We start from the raw sequence: 24,132 nt of genomic DNA on the forward strand, positions 1-24,132 counted from the left end.
GGCAGGCCCGGGTTCCCCCCAAACCTCCCAACTCCTGGTCAGACACAGGAGGGGTCGACCTGGACTGTGAATTCAGAAAAACGGCCAAGCTGAGGGCTGCCATGAAGCTCCAAGGCGAGCAAATCCGCCAATAAGCGCAAGACCCACCAAGGTAGAGCAGGAACTTTGTCACAATATATAAAGCATATTCCTGATTACCATTTCCTTAATGATTTTGAATTGTATGAATAAATCTAAGCTGTTCAGACTACAGGCAATTTCCCTTGTTTGTGAAATAGGAAATCTATTTAATAATCATGACTTTAAATTTTTGATTGATTAACTTTTTCTGAGTTAATCTTGACTGTTCCCTGGCATTTTATACTTATTAATCAAGTAATCAATCTGTTTATATGAGAGATGTTTTGGAAGCCTATTTTGAAAATCTGTTGGGATATTAAGAGGTGTGCTGTATCAATGTTTAAAGTCAGCAGAAGATAGGTGCATAGTAACTATAAGCAAAATGTAGATCATTCTAAAAAAAATATAATCTGTTCATATCAAAATATGTAGCCTAAAAGACCTGCAAAATGAATGGTATGAAAGGAAGAAGAAGAAAATAGAGTTTTTATTGTTTTTAAACTGATAAGAACATAGTGATTATTAGAGTCTAAGGCTTCAAAAGTGTCAGCCTTACTTTTTCTACTTACTTCGCTTTAGAAGAGCAAAATTGAAACCTATGGAAGACTATGGCATATATATATATATATATATATATATATATATATAGTGGTTTCCCAAAAATCTGCATTCTGTGTGTCCTTCAGCTAACATCCCACATTTTAAAAAAAGTGACCCATTTTATTACTGAGTTTGGAAGTTGTTTTCTGGAACACTGTTAAGGAAACAGTTATCTGAGAGTTATACACAAGTGCTGCGTGAACCTCACTTAAGGCTTGCTCCAAAGGCCTCTGAAATGAATGGAAGGACTCCCATTGACTTTAGGCTCTGTTACTAGAGGCCTGGTAACACTTCCTTTTAAGGTTACCTGACACTTCCCATTATAAGACCCTGTTTTCAGTTGGTTATAATTTTGCCAAACTTTAGCTGTTTGGGTTGAATCTTGTCATGCTGGGCGTCTGCCTCAGGCTAACCATTTATGGAAAATTTTAACCAAACTGACTCAGTTATTTCTGAGAACCAGGCTAGGGGAAAATAGATTGTTTTGCTCATGTTAAAAAAAAATCTGATGATCTTTCTTTGAGTTGCTCAACTCCCCCACGCTTTGGAGCAGGGTCTTCAAATTTGACAGGGGGATGGCCTTTGTGCCAGGGATGTACTTTTTGACATCTCCATGAAAATCTGCCCAAATTTGGCCAAGTTACTGAGCCATTGAAGAATCACAGTTTATACATGCTGAGTGTGATCTTACTAGAGCTTAATAGCTAAATTGCCCAAAGATTCCATCTGCACTGGGCATGCTCCTGCCAGCCTGGGACTGAGAACTTTCCCTAAAGTTGAAGCTCTGTGCTGCTGCAGGCTGGGCCAGGCAGGGGAACAGAGCATGAAGATGATGTCTCCTGTGCTGCCAATGGATGCTCCCTCCCGGGCTCAGAAAGTATGGCAGAGGAAGCTACTTGATTCAAATGCAAAGGGGACAAGAGCCTGATGGGGGGGGCGTGAGTGGAGGGGTAGAGGGGACGACATGGCCAATAACGGGAGGCTGTTGGCAAGGAGTAGAGGTAAAATGAGAACTGGGGTGGGGGGGGCATTAGGACTGGGCATTCAGGTGGGGGGTACTTGGAGCTAGGGAGGGGAGACTAGCACTGGCCTGGCAAGGAGTCTGATCTGGGAATAAGTGTGGGGGGAGGAAGGAGATGTCATGGGAGGGGAAGGGGGGAGACAGATCTGATGAAAAGTCAGGATGTGGGGAAAAAGCTGGGACTGATTGGGTAAAGAGACGGGAACAAGGAGCTGGGAAGGGAGGGGAGACACTGACATTAGACGAGAAGCCTCTGAAGGGAAACTAGAACTAGGAACCAGTGGGGATGAGGGATGTGAGGGTGAATGGGGATTGGGTGACTGGAGACCAGGGGAGGGGAGAGAGATTGTGCGAGGAGCCGTGAGGGAGGGAACATTGACTGGCTGGGCAAAGAGACTGGGACAGGCTATGTGAGAAGAATGGAACTGTGATGAGGAACCAGGGGAAGAGACAAGACTGATATGGGGAGAGGCTGAAGGGGATTGGGAAGAAGGGGTCATGCTCAGAAATGTTGGAATTAAGGTTATCTGAGCAACCTTAATGTGGCCCAGCTGTGCATATGTCTTATGATACAGTCTTTAATTACAACTATTTTTTCCACAGGATTTCTGCCTCATTCTATGGACAAGATGGATTGTGCTCAAAGGGGTGTAGTGAAAATAAATTCATTAATGTTTATGAAGCATTCAGATACTATTGCAATATGCATCATAGAAAAGCTCATGGGGGAGTTGTTTATTCTGTCTTCAGAGCAGGGTTTTCAGAGTGTATAGTTAATAAGGCTTGGGTCCTCACATTGAAAAGTGACTAGAATACAAAGTATTGAATATCTGATTATTTTTTAACATAGTTTGTAATGTATACCACAAAAATATCCCAGAAAAAGTCCTCTTATAGATAAATCTCCTCAATGTAATTCTTTATCTGTTATTTCCAATCAGTTACCAAATAATGTAATTTTTCTGGTATGTTCTATAGATTTGTTAGAATATCACTGGTTCTTAAACCTTCTGTTTTATTCTTACTCTTTTTTTAAATAGCCTATTTCCTCTTATTGTCCTCTGAAGTGGCCTCATCTCCTGCAACTTTAAGGAGCAGAGTTTTCCTCCCTACTGATAGCAAACACATTTGCCAGGTATTTGGACTGCACCTTCCTTTCATTATATTCTTGTTGTTGTTGTAATTTGCTGGAATAATCAAACTTTTCTTTGTCCTAGATTGCATTTGACTATTGGATTGGTCAAATAAGGGGAATATTGATGGTGGGACTCGAAACACATTCTAATGGTACTTTTAAAAACATCTGGCAAGAAGCAGGCGGGCTACAAAACCAGTGGAGAACAAATGTGATCACAATCAACAGCACTGAAAAATTTGAGGTTTGTAAATTGCTACAATGTATATTTATAACGGGGAGAGTAGTATATTATGTGAGGATAAATATAAAAATTATCTTAGATCTGGAAAATAATGTGAATCAAAGAAAGGATAGATACACATTTTAGTTATTCAAGACCTGTATCATTTATTATTGCTTGATCTTATCTTGTGGTGATGTGTAAACTAAAAACTGAAACCCATTTAAAATGTGCTCAGATTTTATACAGAACAATCACTCTTATAACATTTTAAATTGGAACTTGTTCATAAAAGTTACTTGTTTCAGAGCTGAGATTAGTTGCTGTATTCTTTCAGGCCCCAAAGAAGTTAACTGTTTTGCTGGACTGGAGCTTTTTTTTTTTATTTATTGGCTGTGAACTTTTATAGAGATATGCTAGGTGATTAAATATTTACAATATTTAGTCTAGCTTTGTGGCTTTGTTACAAGATGTATTTATGCAGTGATTTCACTAGTTCTCAACTGCTGTAACCTTCTAAAAGTTTGCTCAATTAGTTTAAACATTTTCATACGTTAATCTATGCAGACCACTAGCACAGTAAGGAATGGCATCATAGCTACAAAATGACATCATACACAATGTATTCTCACTGTTCGGCAGAATACTGTTTTAAAAAATATCAGGGTAATTTTATTCCTAGCCTGGTTATTATGAGGATCTGGCTATTATGCTTACCCTTCAGGTAAGGACCATCTGGTTATAAGAGCTCAGTAAGTCTCTGCCTTGTAATACTTCTGACCAAATGCCTCATTGTGCAATATACTGTTACTGTGCATGGCAGTCATAATATCATTTGATGAGGTCTTTGCCCTTAGGCTGAAGAACATTCATCACTTCTTGACTTGTAAAAGTGGATACTGTCTACTGGGTCCTACATTTTCAAAGCATGTGTGCCTCACCAATTTACTAAGGCACAACTCCCCAGGGCACATGTGCAGTGCATCTCTGAGTTTTTGGGCTTATCTGATATTATTGGACACCCAACAGTGTGCAACTTCATGCTGGAGATCAAGATCAAGCCTTACATTTGCTTTTCTATCTCCCATCCTTCTTTTTTGAGATGTAAAAAAAGGGGGGGGCGAGGGGAATTCTTAATTAAATATGGAATCTTTTCCCTGTAATCATAACTGGTTTACTGGTTAGCAAACATTTTAACCTTCCGATAGCTGTTTGGGGGGTCATTGTGAAATGAGTTGATAGTCATAATCCAATTCCTAGAGGAAAGGTGTGCACCTTATAGAACAGATCATTACTACTGTTGAAATGTCACTGCTTTTAGGACTCTTATCAGAGTGGCCAAGGATCTGAACAGGCACTGAGACTGAACTGTCAGCAGAGCCAGCAATAGGCATAAACAGACTAAGAAATTGCTTAGGGCCCCAAGAAATTAAGCCTCCCTCATTCACTTTTTATTATAAGAACTTGTCTCTGTTAGTATTGTGTGTGTGTGTGTGTGGGGGGGGTGTAAAATATTTCTGCTAAGGGCCCCAAATGGGCTAGCTCTGGCACTGAAGTACCCTCTCATCCTTGGAAGTGTTCCCTCCAGTTCCAAGGGGAAGCATATTGTCAGAATCTTGTGTGTAATCTTGCAGTGCAAATATCTTTCTGAACCTGTCCTGTGGATACTGAGATGATCTCAGTCTCCAGGGCTGTCAAGATGGCATTTTTCAAGAGCACTGAACTTCTGCAAAAATGAAAGGTAGAAAAATAACCATTGTGATATAGTCAGTCAATAGCCATATCGGCTTATTGCCAACTACAGGGAGCTCTGATGTATTGAGATCTGCACCACTTTAAGCTGCCCATCACAGAATGAACACAGCACATCCTTTGACTAGCAGAGCTCTTTCTTCAGTGTTTTTTCCCCATAGTTACTGCAAGTCTTACATATTAAATAACATCCATTTTTTTGGGTGAGGCAGAGATTGCTGTGAATAAAAGTGTTGGGATGGTAGATACTGTCCCTGTGATTCAGTCCTGTACTTGTCATTGTTTCTGTATTTGGTGTGTTAGGCTCCATTCCTGTAGTCTGATTGCACAGACAGGGATTTGTCTACCTAGGAAGACTGTTGACTTCATTGGGATTCAGCATATGCAGAGGATTCAGCCATACAAACCAGAGCTGCCAGTCACAGAAAAAGAGAACGTGTCATAATCTTAGTCACTGTAGTGCCTACAGGCTGGTGGCCACTGGCACTATATGATTAGCTAGCAATAATAGGTCTGGTAGGAAGGTATTTTGATGCATTCATTGTTATGGTTATGGCGGCAAATGCTATTGCTAAGCTTAACAAAGCATTTCCATTATAATGATTTCCTCGGCCTTTTGGGCTGAATGTTTCCAAGCTTGGTCTCATGGAACAGTAAATATGTGTTGCTCAAATTTTGAGGAGAATCAGTTCAGATGTTATGGAGTTAAATGAATTGAGTGGGGGATACAGTTTTTGCCATTTGTGAAGAAGACCTTTATAACATTTTTAAAAAACAAAACAGTAGTGGAAGATGTGAAGTAAGCATTTAACAAAAAGAAAAGGAGTACCGGTGGCACTTTAGAGACTATGCCACCGGTACTCCTTTTCTTTTTGCGAATACAGACTAACACGGCTGCTACTCTGAAGCATTTAACACTATCATTTTCCTCATGGAGTAGGAAACTCAAGCCAAGTTTGAGAGAGAAAAATACAGAACTGACACTCTTGAAGTAGAAAGGTTTAAAATTGGCATTGAACCTACTCCCTCTGAGGTCAAGTGTGTCAAGCCCTTCACTAGTACATTTTCAGTAGTGTTTTTTTTCCCCTTTTCCTCAGTTTTATATTAGGCAATAAGACAAGTTCCCTGCATGTCCCAAGCCAGTATCGAACAATGGGCAAATAGCAGAAAAGTTTTGTGTCAGAACAGTGGCAAGAAGGTAAAGGAAAGGAAATATGCAGGAACTGAACATGTACAGAATTCCACAAACTTAAAAATTTGCCCATGCTGCTATTTATAAACACTGCTGCAATGTTGTTTTTCCATACATGTGCTTTTTAATGCAGCAATGTGTTCAAACATATCAGAGTAATATATATCAATCTAAAATAATCCGTTCGCTGTATGAAAACAGTACATCTTTAAAAGATTTATAGGAATTTGGGACATATTTGACCCCATGGGAACCTTTGGTTATACCAATCATCAAGGCTGTTATTAAAGTACAGTGATGTACAATAACTATTGGTGATCTATTGCTAAGCTTTTTTTGCCTTGCTAGGCTGCAGGGAGGGGATGCTCTTGTAACATCTTGCACTGTGTTAAAAGTATTCTTCAAAAGATTCTGTGAAAGGAAGCTACCGAGGAAGTGTACAGAGTACCTCCTTAGACAGCTGAACTCTCAGCAAGGTTTTTCTTCTTTTCTCAATAGCTTCCTTTCATATGCATATGTTTAATACCTAGAGCTTCTATTTAGTTTGAAATTATGCAGTGTTCACTATATCAGAGTCCACTGAGGTTATCTATTTCCCCAGAGAAGGCATCTGTCATGTCTTTAAAAAATAAGGGCCAGATTAACCAGTTCCCATCAGGTACTTCATGCAACTCCAGCGACACAAAGCATCTGTAAACCCAGCTAGGCCAGATGGTTAAAACAGCTTTATGGCTGCTTAGCCTTGCTGATGCAGAGTGTACTAGTGGATATGGCCCAAAAGTCATCAAGTGTCATGTGAGTCAACTGCTCTAGAAAGCACTCAATAGGTGCATTTAAGGGTATCCCCTTGTATGTGTGTGAGCGTGCGCACACTGTTTTTATGCCCGATATCATCATCTCTTATTAATTATTATTATTAGTCACAAAAATTATGTATAGGGGTGTGTCAAGGTTCCTTCCCCACTCTGAACTCTACGGTACAGATGTGGGGACTTGCATGAAAAATCCCCTAAGTTTATTTTTACCAGCTTAGGTTAAAACTTCCCCAAGGTACAAATTATTTTACCTTTTCCCCTTGGACTTTATTGCTGCCACCACCAAGCGTCTAACAAATATATAACAGGGAAAGAGCCCTCTTGGAAAATTCTTTCCCCCCCAAAATCCTCCCCAAACCTTACATCCCCTTTCCCGGGAAAGACTCGATAAAAATCCTCACCAATTTGCATAGGTGAACATAGACCCAAACCCTTGGATCTTAAGAACAATGAAGAAGCAATTAGGTTCTTAAAAGAAGAATTTTAATTGAAGAAAAAGTAAAAGAATCATCTCTTTAAAATCAGGATGGTGAATACCTTACAGGGTAATCAGATTCAAAACATAGAGAATTCCTCTCGGCAAAATCTTAAGTTACAAAAAGACACAAAAACAGGAATATCCATTCCATTCAGCACAGCTTATTTTATCAGCCATTTAAACAAAACAGAATCCAACGCAAATCTAGCTAGATTGCTTACTAAATTCTAAGACTCCATTCCTTTTCTGTTCCTGGCAAAACAACACACAGACAGAGAGAACCTTTGTTTCTCCCCCTCTCCAGCTTTGAAAGTATCTTGTCTCCTCATTGGTCATTTTGGTCAGGTGCCAGCGAGGTTGTCCTAGCTTCTTAACGCTTTACAGGTGAAAGGGTTTTTCCTCTGGCCAGGAGGGATTTTAAAGGCGTTTACCCTTTATTTTTATGACAGTGTGTTTAAGGGGGATAGCAGCAGTACAACATTTAATAGTACCCTGTATGGTAGTTCTGTAGAATATGGTTCTGAAACTGCATCTGATTTTGAAAAACCAAAAAAAGACATTACTGCTCTAGTATTACCCACATCACGCAAGTTCATCCCATCTCTACTCAGATTGGTCAAGGGCATAAAATCAGGACAGTGGTTTAAATTGTTAAAAAAGTGAGCCTATCGAATAACCAGTCAAATTCAACCACATACACAATACTAATTGTGAAATGGTCAAACATTTGTTTTATTATTTTATTTGTAAATTTTTAAACTAATATGTTTGTTTAATTTTCCAAGTTATGATCCCGAGCTGAATAACATTTTTGGAGGCATAATTAAAACCTTATAATAAATAAATAAGGGAAAAATTGAATATATGATTATAATTATATTATACATCATAACTCACCCAAGCTTTACTTGATATATTTAAACTTCTTTATACAATATGTGTATACATTAGAGATGGTCATAAATAGAATTTCTGTTCCATGAAAAATTCTCACATTTCAAAGTTTGTTTTCATTACAAATCAGAATGAAACATTGCAGTTAAAACATTTTCTGCCTTTTGATAATGTTGAAACATAATATAGCATAATATACACACACACACAATATATCAGAATATTTAAATAAAATCTGTCAGTTATCAATTATATAGATTAAAACTATTTCAATATAATTCAAAACAAAATGGAACAATGTTTTGATATTCTCAAAATGAAACATCTTGACATTACTGAAACGAGAGAGTTATTCTCCCACAGAATATTTTGTCAAGATAGATGTGTTCTTGAGAAATATATAGATTTTGATGAAACTATATGTTCTAACAGAAAACTGTTCCATCCGAATGATTTTTGGCCAGCTCTAATATAAACTCACAAGATGGCACTGTTTCTGAACAACACTGTTATTTCTGAAGAGGCAGCTGCTCTGTGTTTGGCTAGCTGCAGTTTTTCTGTAGCATTAATAAGGGAAAATAGTCACTAGTTATCCTACTTTCCACAGTACTGCAGAGGCTGGGACATACATGACATGGCTAACTCAATGTAGTTTTGGCAAATTCATCTATATATTCAGCTTTGAATGTGTGCATATTTAGCTTTGTTGTACACAGCTCATTTGGGTACACATGATATAATATTGCCTATGTAGTTCAGATGTAGCCAAAAAAACTTAATGTGATTACAGTTTTGTTATTACAGTAGTTAATGTTGTTTCCCTGGAGCCAGGCAAGGAATAAATATAATGATCATATCTATGGTTTGGCAATGGAATCCTTTGTGGTATTACCCCAAAATGTTTTGGAATTCAGGTAGCACTCACTGGTGGAGGATATAATAATCTATGGCATAAATTAATTAAAAAATATGTATTTGGGGGCCTAATGTCTTTTCTATTAAGTTGTACAAGCAGTCCATAAAATTGTCTCTGAACTTTAAAACTAATACTGGAAGTTTTGTTGATTTAGTATTATCTATTTAACACTTAATAGTAAGACTAGACAGTGCTTTTAGATATAGCTCTGTAAGGGCAAGGTGTAGCATCACCACACCATAAGGAGCCCAGGGAACTGTAATTCAGTGCTGGAATTCTTTCCTTATCACCGCTCCCACCTTGTTCCCATAGGGGAAAATAATCTTCTGTTGCCTCTTGCCCATAGTAAATTACTTCTTTTTCTACACCATAATCTCAATTCAGCTGCAGTGGTCCCCTCATTGTGGGAAGGCAGCAATGCCTAGGTTCTACCCATTTCTTACCTCTCTCCAGCCACTCCCTGCTGACCTCTCTGGTGAAGGAGTACTGGATATGTAGCCCTACTCTCCCCACTTGGCCTGAGGCCAGGATGAGGGAAGGCTGTACGGGGAAGTGTGCTTGTGTGGTCTTATTCCCCTTATGTTCCTGTGTTGCCATATAGGCTGAATTACAATCTAGCCCTAAATCATTATCAGAAATGCAAGACATCTGTGCATAGCTCCAATGATACAGTATAATTGATGGGAAAATATCTCCTTTGAGGCATTAGTGATTAATATCTGATAACTTTTGGGCCCTTCCATTGACAAAAGTTTACAGGCTGGAATGGCATTAGTTGTCCTGCCACTGCTCCAGATTTCTGACTGGTAAATTCCGTTTTTAAGTCTTTTAACCACTATGATCCTAACTGACTTAGTTCCTCTGAAAGGAATACATTTTATTGTGGTCTGCATGAACCTTTTGGTTAAAGTCAATTTTGCTTTTGACCTAAAAGCATGATTAGGGTGTTTATCCATGGTGACAAAAACCACAGTAGTGATCAAAAGTCAGGCTGTTAATCCACTAAGATAATTTTTTTTGCATGACCTGGGCTTCTTTATTTCCAGTAGAAACTCTACAGTATATACCCTTGTGTGATTAGACTGTTAATTCACGTAATGTAACAACTTCAGGGATTCTGCAGAATACAGGTATCCTTTTTTTCCCTTTTTATGTATGTGAGACAACATGAATGGCATTTCCTCCTAACTTGTTGCTAAACGTCATGCAGGTTGTCATTCAAGGGACACTTGAGGCCTGGGGACCAAATGGCACCATTGCTATTGATGATATTTCTTTCAGTGGAGGATGTTTTCCAGCATTCGGTAAGAATCCTTTAACCACAAAAATAATTCTTTCCCCCTTAAGCCAAAAGAGAAAACGCAAAGTGGCCATTTTGTACTCAAAAGATTTCTCAACTACTTAATCATTTTCATGTGGCTTATATTTTATTCCTCCAAACTATCTGCTGTGAGCTTTCATAAACACAACTACAAAGAAGGACAATAAATACTTTTAACAAATCTGGTATATTATAAATGCCTCAGGAGCTTTCTGCAGAAATACCACCACAAAATCTTCAATGGGCAGGAAAGATCTACTGTTCTTTGCCTGAGAATTCATGTTTTCATCCAGCTGAGGGAAAGCTGTGGAGCTGACCTTTTAAAAAAAACCTCAAACAAACAACCTTTTAAGGATTTAAGGCGCTGATTTTCATCTGCACTGTGGATACTTTGTGCTACTCTGCTGCCTCTAAGCAGCCATTAAGTCAATGTAGCCAGCCATGGGGGAGATCATCAAGCATAGTGGCATTCTCTGGTGGTGTAGAGCCAGTGGAACGTTTCCTATGCCAGTCCCCTTTCCGTGGCCAGTAGACAGAGTTTGTCCAGGAGAAAAGGGACATGACTGGGGCTTGTCTGTACTTCCAGAGGTCCCTGACTATAATAATAATATTTTTGGACCACTGGCTAGTCTGAATTACAGCAGGAGATTGTACTGGCACACTGACGATCCAAAATTGCAGGAGTGCAAAGGTGACTTAAAATCAGCTTCGCATCTTCCCACTCCTGAGTTGTGCTGAAAGCTGTTTGGCCTGAGAATCTGGGGCTTTTTGAGTTTACTTTACCATATTGGTAATGTTTGCAATGCTCCCAGTAGTGGCACAAGAGTTTGAGTACAAATCTCAGGGCAGACTGTTGAAAAACCAGGACACAAATCCCAAACTGGTTGTGAGTTCTAAGCTTAGATTCCAGCAACCAACTTCACCAAGTGCAAACTCATCAGGCACATTCACAGCCTTAAACAGAGTCACAGACAGTCCCCTTGGATACTCTGGTCTGTCTTGAGTGTATCTCTGTGATAGATGGCCCGTATACCAAGAATCACAGCAAAATTAAGGTTACTCGTACTCCCAAATGACCAGTCACTTACGCCAAGTCAATTGTGCCTTAGATCTCACATCAAGGCCAACACTTATAAGCCAATCCTATAATACACTATATGAAGATTTATTAAATAGGAAAAGGAAATTAAAAAGTTATTTACAAGGTTAAAGCAAGTGGATATAAACACACAAATTAGTCACTTAGGTTTTAAAAGGCAATAGAGGCTTCTATAATCAGCAAGCTGTATTTGTCCTTTATGGTTAACTCAGGTTAAGTATCTGGGGATCTCTTGCTTGCCTACGAAACTCCTTACCCCGCCCTCTGAGATCCAGTAACATAGAGAGCAGCAACATGGGGAGGAGAGCAGAACTAAGAGTCTTTAGCCCTTTTGTTGATTCCTCAGTCCAGATGCAGGGAGTTTCCAGTTGTAAGATCCAACCATAACCTGTTGGGTATCAATGAGTCTCTTCTTGCAGGAGCGGCATAACACTTTCTGTAGAAGAACAGCTCTTCTCACTATGTAATATCCCTCTCCAGTATGGAGATTCATGGTCACAGAGGCTCACATTGCGCCCACTCAAATATTACATTACAGATGTCATACAGATATGACAAGTAAGATTAATGTATGGAGCACCTCGCAAGCATTTGATAAGAGTCCAAACACTGAACACTTTCTTATAATTCTAGTACCTAGCTTATCAATATTAACCCACAAGCGAGACAGACAGTTTCCAGCTATGTATTGTCAGTGTTCAGTTGAGACATGGGGACCTTGGCATAAGCTGGTGTTTGGTCTGCCAGCATCACAATGTTATCTTCTGGAATGAAGAATTTATGTTTCAGGTATATTTAGCTTTTGCAAACAGTTTTGTGCACTGGAATCCAAAATAGGAGGCTCCCCTGAGAAGGCAATGAGAACTGACATCTAAAGTAGATATCCAATCTGATTAATATTTTAAAATGCTGAACATCTGTACATGATATTACCTTCATCCTGAGAGTCAAATACAAATCTTTGGGACCCTAATAATTCAAGGCTAGATTAATATTTATTTCACAGGACACATCTCTATTTAAATAGGAAAATTAAATTTCAGGTAAAGAAACTTGCTGTGTTATAAGCATTTCCATGCCTCCAATGTCCTGCATTTGGGAAAGGTAGAAGCAAAATGGAATGCCAGGTGTACTTATTTACATGCCAGTACTCACTAGTAACTGTTACCCAGCAGGGCTGCATAGAAGTGCTGGGAACCAAATTACAGGCTTTGAACCTACTTGCCCTATGAACTGCAACTTTTCTGCAGTATGCTTTTTAGAAGACCAAATTTAAAACAGGGAGTAAATGAAACTCTTAATGCAGAAATGTGATTTTTCTCTCTCTGTCCCTTCCTTGGAGGATTACTGCAGCTGAGATGGGAGAATGGGACAGATGTAGAGGAAAAAAAAATTTGTCATTGTGGCCAATGAGCCAGTATGTCCTTGCTTCACTAACTGATTTCTCAAATAGCATGTGTATCTCTCTGTCTCTCTCTCTCTCAATCTCCTGTCTTTATTTGTAAGCAGAGCTCTTTTTTAAAGCAAAAAATCCCCCCTCCCCTTGAATCAATATATATCTTTAATTATAAGTTTTAAACTTATTTTATATATATACAAAGCACGACATAGCAATTGATCCATTGCAGCAATACAAAGCACATCAAATGAGCTGAGCCTGGATCCACTTCTTGTCACATCCAAATTTAGAGGCACATGATAGATAAGAACTTCCTGAGATGACATCTCAGGTGCCAAAGAGCAAAGAGTCAGAAGAGTTTTAATTCCAGCTTCAGGAAAGAGGGGTTTGATGTAGAACATTTCAAATAGAAGACCAGATTCATGACTGGCTGAAATGTAAACTCCTTATTGTGCTTGTCTTTGTGAAATGGCTGGGTAAGAGGGCTCTAAAAGGAGACTAGTTCTGATTTCATTAAATTTGTGGTGAAACTTGCATTTCTCCAGAAACCCTACCTGTCACAATACCCTAGCTACCAGCCATTCTGCAAATGGAGCTACATTTGTGTTCACTGATATAAAACTAAGCTTTTGGGATAGTGAATAAATTAGCTTATTTAGAGCATGTTCATTTTTTAAAGACTATTTTTTGGTCCAGACTCTACCTGAAAACGGACATGGTTTCTCCCCAAATCAGAGCACATAAAAACGCTACAAATAATTGATAAATACATATCCATGTTATGGCTCTGAATGGGCTGAAAAAGAGACTCTCTCTCTCACACACACACACTCTCACACACACACACCCTTCTCCTGCTTCTGTCATCAACTCCTTTGCTCCCTCATTGTGCCACTCCTCCTTCCTCTATTGTACAAGAACTGCCTTCTGCTACCGCCTTGTCTACTCAGCGCTCCCCCAGCAATCCTCTCCACAACTCTCCTCTACCTGCCACTGATTTCCACTTGTATGTAGCCCCCTCCTCCTGAAGTTAAAAAGATCCAGGAATTAAAATGAATGGAGAGTTTTATCCAACTTCATAACAAAAATATTTTCTACCGAGACCGACATCAGTAGAAAAATGTATTAGACCAGATATACTTAAATGGGTTTTGAGATGTTTATATTTAAAGTCTTCATTCTTTTATTAGAGCTGGATAATCCAAAGTATTTCTAAATGCTGATTTATGTAAGTAGGGTTAGATCATATAGTCCTCTTGTAAATTTATTTCCCCACTGATGTCATCATTAAGCAATGATTGCTGAAATGTCAAATTGCACCTCACTATTCTGAGGCTTGTACATGCCATTCAGTAAAATTGTAGAAGTAATATATTATGTGAAAGCCGACTTTGGTTGACTTGATATCAACAGAGTGATGGCCCTATAAATCCTTTGAAGTTTGTACTTTGCAGTTAAATTATATACTATCATTTCAGCTTTTCTATGTGTAATAAAAATGGCAAATTAGGCCCTAATCCATTCATTGTAGTAAAGTTAAGCATGAGCATAAGCAAGCCCTTTAAGAGATCATTTAAATTGACTAAATTTAGCTGATGCTTAATTACATAGCTCAAAGCCACAGATTTACAGCTATTATATAAACACATGTAAACTGCACAGAATGACTTTTAATTGTTAAATAGTAAATGATATGGAGCTATTTTAAAAAATCTCCTATAATAGCATATCTAGTGGAGCTTGCATTTCAAAGATTTTCTATATACATCAAAGTGTCTGTACTCATATTACAGAAAAAAATAGATAGATACTAACATGCATTTTCAAGCATCTTCATTCTAATCTTTCCACAAGAAAAGTAAACAGTGAATTTCTGAAAGTGAATGTTCCCAAAGAGGGAGAGGAAGAGACTATTTTTTGTTTTGACAAAGTTGCATGTTTTTAAGTTTGCTAAATTTCTGCAAAGCTGGAGCAATGTTATGAAATACTGAATTTTTACAAAAAGATCTTAGATTAGTTTTTTCTCTGTCTGGAGACTTGCAAATAAGTCACGGTTGAGAGTTTTGAGAGAATTTTAGGAAGTTGTGGTAATGTCCCCAAAAACTACAGGACAAGCCCAATTATTCTACTAAGTGGAACTACTTGCATAAAGAGGTACTTCCGAACATAAGGGTTGTACAGGTGAACCTCTGGGCTGGAGCCAGAAGACCCCTGGGTCTAATTCAATCTCTTCCACAGAAAGCCTTTAATAACTAGAGTTGGACGGAAAATGGTTTTCCCCTCTGGCAAGAATTAAAATTTTGAAAGGTTTTCCTGTCCCAACAAAAAGTCTAAAACTTCAAAAATTTTGAAAACCAAAAAAATCAGAAAAAAAATTAGATCAGGTCAATCAATACATTGTATTTTCTAATGTTCATGTTCTATTTTTTTATGTTTGTTATAAATTAACGTAATTCTTCACTCTGGAAGAATTATCCATCATTAGGCAGTGACTTTCTGAAGTGGTATCACTAAAGATGGCAGCCTAGAATACAAGATAAACCCACTGGTAGGCTGGTTACTTGTGAGGTAACCAGAGGCAGATGGGCTGTCAAGTAGTTTAATGAACATTCATTTCTAAAAGGAAATATTCTCATAAATAACTACTTCAGAGGTAACCGAATGATTGCTTTCCCATTTAGAGCAGCACATTTGCAGTTTTGAGATTGACATGTGTGACTGGAATTCCGATTCATCATTTGAACACGTTTCCTGGGTGCGCACAAAAGCAGGAAATAATCTTGCCTCGGAATCAGCCCCCCTGAAAGATCAAAGCAATGATACTAGAGGTAAGAATATTAAATAAATACATGGTTATTAGCTGTCATTAGACTGTGGTAATTTATAGGAAAAGTCAGAGGGAAACATTGTGGAAATAGAATTAAAAGTCATCACATGCTTTATTTTATACTTGAATTAGCCTTTATTTCGGAATATTCAGTATGAGTAACAAGATCTATGCATTTAGTATGAGAACATCAAGAGCTTTCATCTAAGTTTCCAAATGAGCTGATCTTTGATAAATCAAACCTTACTCTAATATTTTTTGTCCTACCTGTGGGCGGGGATTACATCATGATTCTATAGCAAATTAAATCCTTCCAAGTCCTTTTTGTCACAGCAGTGTTATCTGTAAGGTGCTGTTAAAGGGCTTATTCCTTCACCCTCTCACTTCCCTGGTCCTTCTCGCATAAACAGAGCAACAATACCTGATGTCCGAAGGTGCAAACAATTCAATGTTTGTTGGGGTGAACTTTCTGCAAGGAATGATTCCAGTTTCCTTCCTTAGTGTCCCCCTTCTCAGCTCTGATGCCACAGAGCCTTGCCTGTGTCCCTGTTTCCGTTCCCCCCCTTCACGAAACATGATTCCAATTCCCACACCCCCATTCCCTGTTCCCATTCCCCCCCTTACTTCCGGATTGACTGCAGACTCTATAGTAAAACTTGGGTTCTGCTTAGCTATACCTTAACCAATCATTTTACTGAAATTTAACTAACCAATTCTAACAGATTGATCTAACCAATTATATCCCACCACCTTAATTGGTTTACACCCAACAAAATTAATTATACAGAAACCATTAGAGAACCAGACAGAGATTATACAGACAAACAATAGGGAGGTGGAGACTACAGTGACAGAACAACACAGAAATGAGGATTTCACACCTCAGCTTTGGTAAGTGAGTTCTTGCCGGACAGGATGCTATCAAACAAAGTTTCCTTTAACCATCTTTATCTGGAGGTGATAGGCGCTATCAGGACAGGATTGTATTCCTAACGGCCCAATAGCACCTTATTTCAATGTGAATGGTGAGGACCACTTCCCAGCTTATGGCTGCCTCTGCTGCTTAGCCAAAGGCCTTAGCTTAAGCACAGGGCCTCAGACTGCCACAGTAAGAAAAGGCCTACAAACAGGCAGATTGATTTTGATTCTTGTTTTGTACCTCTATAACTTACTAAGTGATAAACACATATACCTAAATTCTTAAAGTATAGGCCTTTACAGACAGGCCTGAATATCTATATCCTAACAGGTGCTGCTCTATATTAGTCTCCAATACATTCCAAGGTTTCGCTTTACACCTTTAATTGAACCACCCAAGGACAAAACAAATCTGTATACTTAATACTTAATTTTAAATGCGAGCCTGTTTCCAGATGGTGGCAGCTTTCTGGAGGCATGTGAAGGGGACCACTCACTTCCAAGGCCACCTAATAGTCAGGCGGGAGTGGGCAGGTTTTCTTCCTCCTAGACATTCCCCTTTCTCTCTATAACTCTGCTTTGTGGTGGACCTCTGGCCAGGTTACTCGTTCAAGTCCACCCCTTTTGGGTTACACATAACGAATCCAATAATGTGGAAGTCTTCACGAGTCAGCAAGGGCTTCAGGGCTGCTTGGGATCAGGATCATTGTACCAACTAGGTTCCCAATTGTCATTGTCCCCTCTTTAAAGGTTGGTAAATGAGTCCCGGCCCAGTCTCTCCACTGGGCTCTGATCCAGGGCCCAATGGTAGACAGCTAAGCTCTGCACCTTGGGGTGCTATACAGCTGCCTCTCTGGATCACCCCCTTCCCACAGGATAAAGTAAAGAACTGAACACAAAAATACATTTCTGACCTTCAAAAGTCACCCTCCTTTGCAGGCTTGTTCAGGACAGTATCACCAAGCCTGACGCAGCAAGAGCGCCTGTGGTGTTCTCAGCTCCCAGGAACTCAGAATATAGGTCAGTTACTTTCCCTGCCATTGAGCTATTTTGTTTCCCATTTTTAAACTTCAGCTTGTGCAAGCTTTCTTGGTGCAGTGGGACGAGGGTGCCTGGGCCCAGAGCACCTCCTTATCTTCTTTTTCTCCAGTGTGGGGTTTGTATACCCCATCACAAGGTGTTACAACCTGAGTAAATTTGCCTAATCACCCCGCCCTCCCCACACACACAACTGTTCTTAGTACCTGGAGGGCTATGGTCCCCCTTCTGCACGGATTTACATGAAATCCGTGGCCCGCAATGATACATAAACGTAATTCAATAAAATGTATCCTGGATATTGCAGGAAATTGCCCTATCTGTCACAATTTCCACAATTGTCAGAAGCTGGGAATGGGCAACAGGGGATGGATCACTTGATGATTACCTGTTCATTTCCTCTGGGGCATCTGGCATTGGCCACTGTTAGAAGACAGGATACTGGGCGAAATGGACCTTTCGTGTGACCCAGTATGGCTGTTCTTATGTTCTTAATAAAAATGTAGCTTTAGTTATTATAGTCCTGGCATTCAAAACTGCTACAATTGTTAATACAATATTTTGACAAAGACTTTTGAAAGCATAAGAAAACATCAAAAATGCCATGGAATGGACTCCCAGGCACATTTTGTTCTTGTCTTTTCTGTTAGGACTATAACCAATGTTTCTATGTAGCATTAGTTGCAATGGTAACATTTTAAGTCTATAGTCTATTGATTGCTGTTTGAACCTTACTGAGCCCAGAGATGCAAAGTACTTCTTGCAAAATGTCATAGTAGTTGACATAGATGCTTTAAAAAAATAACATCTGGGTTATAGACAACTATATTTATAAAGAAAGAATTGCTTATAGGATTTGAATAATCCTCGTTTCCTGGTATTCTTAAGTTTAATAAAACCTTTTCGGACCTTGGCTGCCTTTTTGTTATTTTCAACTCTGTATCCTAAAGTACTTTATAACAATGAATAAGATGTTGATAGTAAGTATTTTCCTTGTAGGCAAACGTGGTTGCTATATGCACTTATTAATAGTACATATTTCTGGACATTAAAATATGTTATAGGGCAGAGGGAATCCTGCCTAGGAAACCCAGGTGATTCCTCCATTCTTTTGAATTATTCTGGGACCTTTAATTTCCGCCTGGACAGTTAGCAAAGAAGGGACTTCAATTGAACACCTCACATGAAGGATATTGCCTCAGTCGGTGACACACACTAACTTATTAGTGGAGTATTATGTCAGTAATGGCTATGAGCCTTCATGTGTGCCAATACAGGCAATCATTTTTCTCTAGGTGCTGAACACCCTAAACTGTCCTTTTTATCTGCTGGAATGGCTATTGGGTACATGACTGGGTCAAATTTATTTCCTTAATTAATCTGTATTGGAAATGAACATGTTTTTAAATGCCTGTCATTCAGGTATGTGGGTATCATTAATTGGGTAAATAGACACAAGTAATTGAGTAGGCTGAATATATTCTTCAGAAACAGTGGGTTGGGGCTGCTCTAAGCACTTTATATTGTAAAGGAGAAACAGCACATAAACACATGCAAGAAAAGGCACAGCAATACACAGAAATGAATTCTTCATGAATGTTGGAAGGTATCCAACAATTCTGAAGTAGTTCAGCTCCTCTCTGTTTGATGCACACTTTTTCAGCATTTCTTTTCTTGTTAATTATTCAAGTTATAAAGAGAGAGCAGAGGTCATCTTAATGGCTAAAATGCTAAAAACCAGAGCTACGATGTAATGAAACCTCAAAAATGTATTGTAGAAAGGTTCAAACTTGCAAATAGAGCTTGACTAAGCTTTAGCTTGTGATTTTGATCAAAGCTTCCACTACTATAAATAGGAAGGGGTCAGAAACTAAATTACGGAGTCCAGGTCTAGACAATTATATTTATAAAGAAAGAATTGACAATAGGATTTGAGAAATCCTCGTTTCCTGGTATTTTTAAATTTAATAAAATATTTTCGGACCTTGGCTGACTTTTTCTATTTTTTTTATCTGTGTTGCTTCATTCCCCACTTGTTCTGTTACTTTATTTCTCCTAGTTTTTCTACAGTTAGAAGTTATTTCAGAGTTTTTCCCCCTCCTTTAACCTTATAGTTTCTATCCTTACTGTATTTTTATTCATTACCAGATATTTTTCTTTTTTCAGTCTCTAAGCCTACACCATGCTGCATGTGCTCCCATAGTTCTTTCTTCCTAAAAAAAATCAAAACAGATTCTACACCTTGGTTTAACATAAACAAAAACCTCACAAGTAACTACTGATGCAAATCCAATCAGGTATATATTGTGAAAATGGCCAAAATCATTAAAATGTATGTTGTTTTACCTGGATTTTTTCTTAAATTATTTCAGCAGTTGGAGGAGAGTTTTCAGCAGACACAATTTCCAAAGCTGCTTCTTGCTACTTCCTCATAACCTTGTAGGTCAAGGACTCTTTAAATTTATTTGAGAAGGGCATTTATTTGAACTCCTTTCAGGGTCTATTATCTCCTTTTTGCTATGAATGTAGTGGCCTCATACTGTACATCTGTCCTCTTACAGTAAAGTTTAAAATGTGTTTTAACACACTTTTCTCCAATTTCCTAACAAAGCTTTGTTAGTCAAGTGGTAGGAATACTCAAATCTGTCTAGTCCTATCCAGATAGTGTTTCCATCGGTACTAGTTTGTCATGTACCCATGCAACCAAATCAAAACTCTAAAATAAGAACCAAACCCGTTGTACTGATAAGTAGGGAGAAGAGAGCCTGGGCAGATGTTTTCCTCCAGTGCACTGTCTAGTAGTATGACTGGAGTTCTCAAGAGACCACTTAGAGTACGATCCAGATTTTTGTCCTTGTTGGCATACCACAGTCCTAGGTGACATGACTGTCTTGGCACTTACCATGCTCAGACCCTAGAGGGTGGACTGAAATGTGCATCATACCCTTCCCTCTCACCTCTCTTGAAATGATCAGTAAAATGTAACTGGGAATGCATTCCCCTTAGCTGCTTAGTGTGGCAGACCTGAGTTCAAATCCCTGCTCCACATCAGGCAGAGATGGGGACTGAACCTGAGTCTCCACATCCCACGTGAATGCTCTAACCACAGGTCTAACAGTTATAAGGGAGGCACCTGCCAAGCCGTGTTTTTTTTTAATCTAGCCTTTCATTTGCTTTGCTTTTATGTTAAAAAAAAAAAAGTTCCTGAGAACAAAGCAAATTAGTTCATTTCAGGTTCAACAAGATATTTTGTTGAACCTGAAATGAAATCTTTATTGACTTTTTCGATTTACCAACAGTTTTCACAATTTTCCAGTTGAGATTGTTGAACCAATTTTTTGAAAGGGCCAGTAAATGGAAAAATCAGTTATTTGCCCAGCTCCTGATGTAATATTATCAGCTGTAGGATTCTGAATTCAGTTGAAGAATGGGCACAAGAAATTCTACCGCTAATTTATGGGCTGATCTCATCGTGCAACAGTCATAAAAATATAGATGCTTTCTGAATCTGTATAGACTAGCACACTGTATTTTTTTTAATATTGCTATCTCTATGAAGGTTAGGTTCAGTGATGAAGAGGGATAGTAGGCACTGTATTGCAATATGGAATCCTAAATAACAAGTGCAAAAGAGCAGCAATGAGGGGGAATATGTGGCAAAATCAACTGTAAACCTTTTTTATAAAATGCCATTTCCCTCTTTTATGTTTCAAGCATTCCAGGAGTATGGTCTAAATTTGAGATCAAAATTATATTTACAGAAGGTGAAAGTGATTTAATAACAAACAAGTATGTCATGAAATATCTTAACTGGGAGCTGCAGAAAATAGCAAAGTATCCTATGACTCGGGAGGAAAAAAAGCTATGCTCTAGCTAAAACAGGTGTCTTGTCTTTTTATTTCTGATAGATAAAAAGAGACTGTTGAGGACATAAGGTATTCTTTTAGGTCTCTGCAGAAACACTTTTATGAGGGGCAGCAGGTCAAGAAAAGCCCAAATTGGTTTCCTGCTTCAGATGGAAAGACAGTGTGCTGCCGACACTTTGGTGTACACATAAGCTCTGTAGAGATCTTACACCTCATGGTGTTTTCTGCAGGAGGGCAGAATTTCTCCCCTTCCCCCGTCCTTTTTTCATTCTTTAGAGACTATAGCAGTTTTACTGTGAAATATATTTACTAGAAACACACTGGGAAGGAAGAAAGGCCAACTTCAGATAAAATCCAACAATGATTAGATATGGAATGACTGAAAATGTGAAGCAGCTAAACAGAACGTGAGACAGGTTGTGGCCTGAGAGTATTACTGTCTGAAGCTTTAGGATAGCATCAGCTGATATGAACATTTGAGTGCATGGGGTCATAGTATAAACAAAATCGTTATAGGGTTTTTTCATAAGAAATTCCTGTCAATTCAAGTCACATCATTTCATAAGTTTAGAACAAGACAACCAGATCCTGGTGTTGAAACCATTAGTTGTCTTTTTGATGACAGGAATCCAGTATTCCTTATTTTTAAGGACTGAGGGAAAGAGGTGTCTTGTGAAATGGTATACAGTTTTTTTTCTTTTTTTTTTCCAGGCCATTATGTGTGTATGGGAGCTAATGACAACACATTATACAAAAGTGCTTATCTTAACAGCTCCATGTATCACTGCTTTGGCAAGAATTGCCATTTTCAATTTTATTACTCCATGGCAGATAGCAGTGTTCTCAAAGTGGTACTGTATACGAATAAGTATACTAATAAGGTAAGGAGAAACTTTCTTTCATTTTCAGACTGTAAAGAAATGAAAGTCCTGCTCTTGTCAGTCAAAAAACCAGGAAGCCTTGTCTAGTAGTACGTGTTCATACCTCACATTTAGGAACAGACTGGGGGCCAGATCCTCAGATGGTTTAAATCACCATGGCTCCGTTGAACTTCATGGAGCTGCACTGATTTAAACCCGGGGAGGACCTGGCCACATGGCTTTTAAATCCTAGGATGTACTTTGGTTGTCTCAGCCAGAGTTAAGGCTTTTTGGGATTTCCAGGGAGCAGACAACAGCAGCACCTGTGGTGCCTTTAAAATGATGCAATGTGTGCTTCCCTCCGTGCTGGGCTAGGTCCCTTTGGGGAAATTAATACCACTTGCATTGGTAACTGGAGGCTCAGACTGTGCCTGTCCCCTGTGCAGAGGCAGTAGAAAGCAAAGATTCTTGCATCATATGTCCGCACAAAGTGGGGAGCAACTCCTGCACCAACTGGTCACGTGTTCTACTTTATTCTATAACACAGTCACCTTTTTCTTGTGATAAGCAGTCACAAAGAATAGTGCTGGGTGCTAATTGTAATGTCAAACTGAATTATAAATCCCGATGCAGGCTCCTTTATTATTCTACTTGACACCACTGCATCTGTAACAAGGAGACATTCTGCTGTTAGGATGCCACTGAGAATCCCTAGTAAATTTCTCCCTTGTAATAGTCCTGTCATAGAACGTAGTATTGATGCTACTGTACAATTACTCACTCAAGGCATTAGCACTGCAGCTGGTCTCATTGGCTAGGGGCTCTCCATATTTTAATGATGGGACTAAAATTAAATTGTCGCTCCACCCAGCAAGTATCAGAAAGGAGGAGAGCTTCGCCATGCTGCGCGCACAAGGCTTATGTAATGAAATAGCATTGCCCAGTGGCATTGTCTCGTGGTCTGTGGGGCTGTCTTCACGTACAATGGTGCAGCTGCGCCGTGGTAGCGCTTCGGTGATGATGCTCCGATGCCAATGGGAGAGTGTCTCCCATCAGTGTATTTAATCCATCTCCATGAGGTGGGATTGATGGGAGAAGTGATCCTGTCGCCGTAGCGCTGCCTACACAAACTGTGGGGGGGGAGAGAGAGGGGTGTTGGTATAACTATGTTGCTCGGGGCTATGGATTTTTCACACCCTTGAGTGACGTAGTTATACCGATACAGGTCTGTAGGGTAGACCTGATCTGAATATAGTAATGGGTGGCAGGAACTCTTGAATGTTAATCCTAGCTCCCCACAAACTCATTATGTAGCCATGAGCAAAGCACTAGATCTTTTCTGTCTCCTTTTCTTGTCTGTAAAATAGGGATACTAATGTTTATCTATCACATGGTATTGTATCTGGGAACTGCAGTGTAGTGCGCATTCTAAACCATAGCCCTGACCTGCTAACACAAGAGACGGTCTCTGTATTCCCATTTATATTAATTCCAACAGAGTCCCATCTCCCTGCCATACACAGAGGTGGATCTATCAACTTCAGTAGATCTTCTCATGTTCTTAAAATTATGCACAAGCTTAAGTGGTTTGCTCAGTTATTTTTAGCTCATTTAATTTTTCCTTTTTTCTCCCTGCTTAAGGGAGAGAATAGGGGAAA

The 24,132-nt window shown here is 39.0% G+C and overlaps 1 protein-coding gene across 1 annotated transcript in view; it reads left to right on the forward strand.

Annotated features, from left to right (window-relative positions):
* Positions 1-24,132, forward strand: part of MALRD1 (MAM and LDL receptor class A domain containing 1) — a 481,748-nt gene that overhangs the window by 72,533 nt on the left and 385,083 nt on the right. Inside the window, 5 exon segments of the mRNA XM_043509412.1 lie at positions 2,782-2,876; positions 2,959-3,120; positions 10,357-10,450; positions 15,647-15,793; positions 22,326-22,495. Coding sequence (XP_043365347.1) covers positions 2,782-2,876; positions 2,959-3,120; positions 10,357-10,450; positions 15,647-15,793; positions 22,326-22,495 — 668 coding nt within the window.

The sequence above is a fragment of the Dermochelys coriacea genome, chromosome 2, assembly GCF_009764565.3.
Source record: "Dermochelys coriacea isolate rDerCor1 chromosome 2, rDerCor1.pri.v4, whole genome shotgun sequence".
In the NCBI taxonomy this organism is placed as follows: Eukaryota; Metazoa; Chordata; order Testudines; family Dermochelyidae; genus Dermochelys; species Dermochelys coriacea.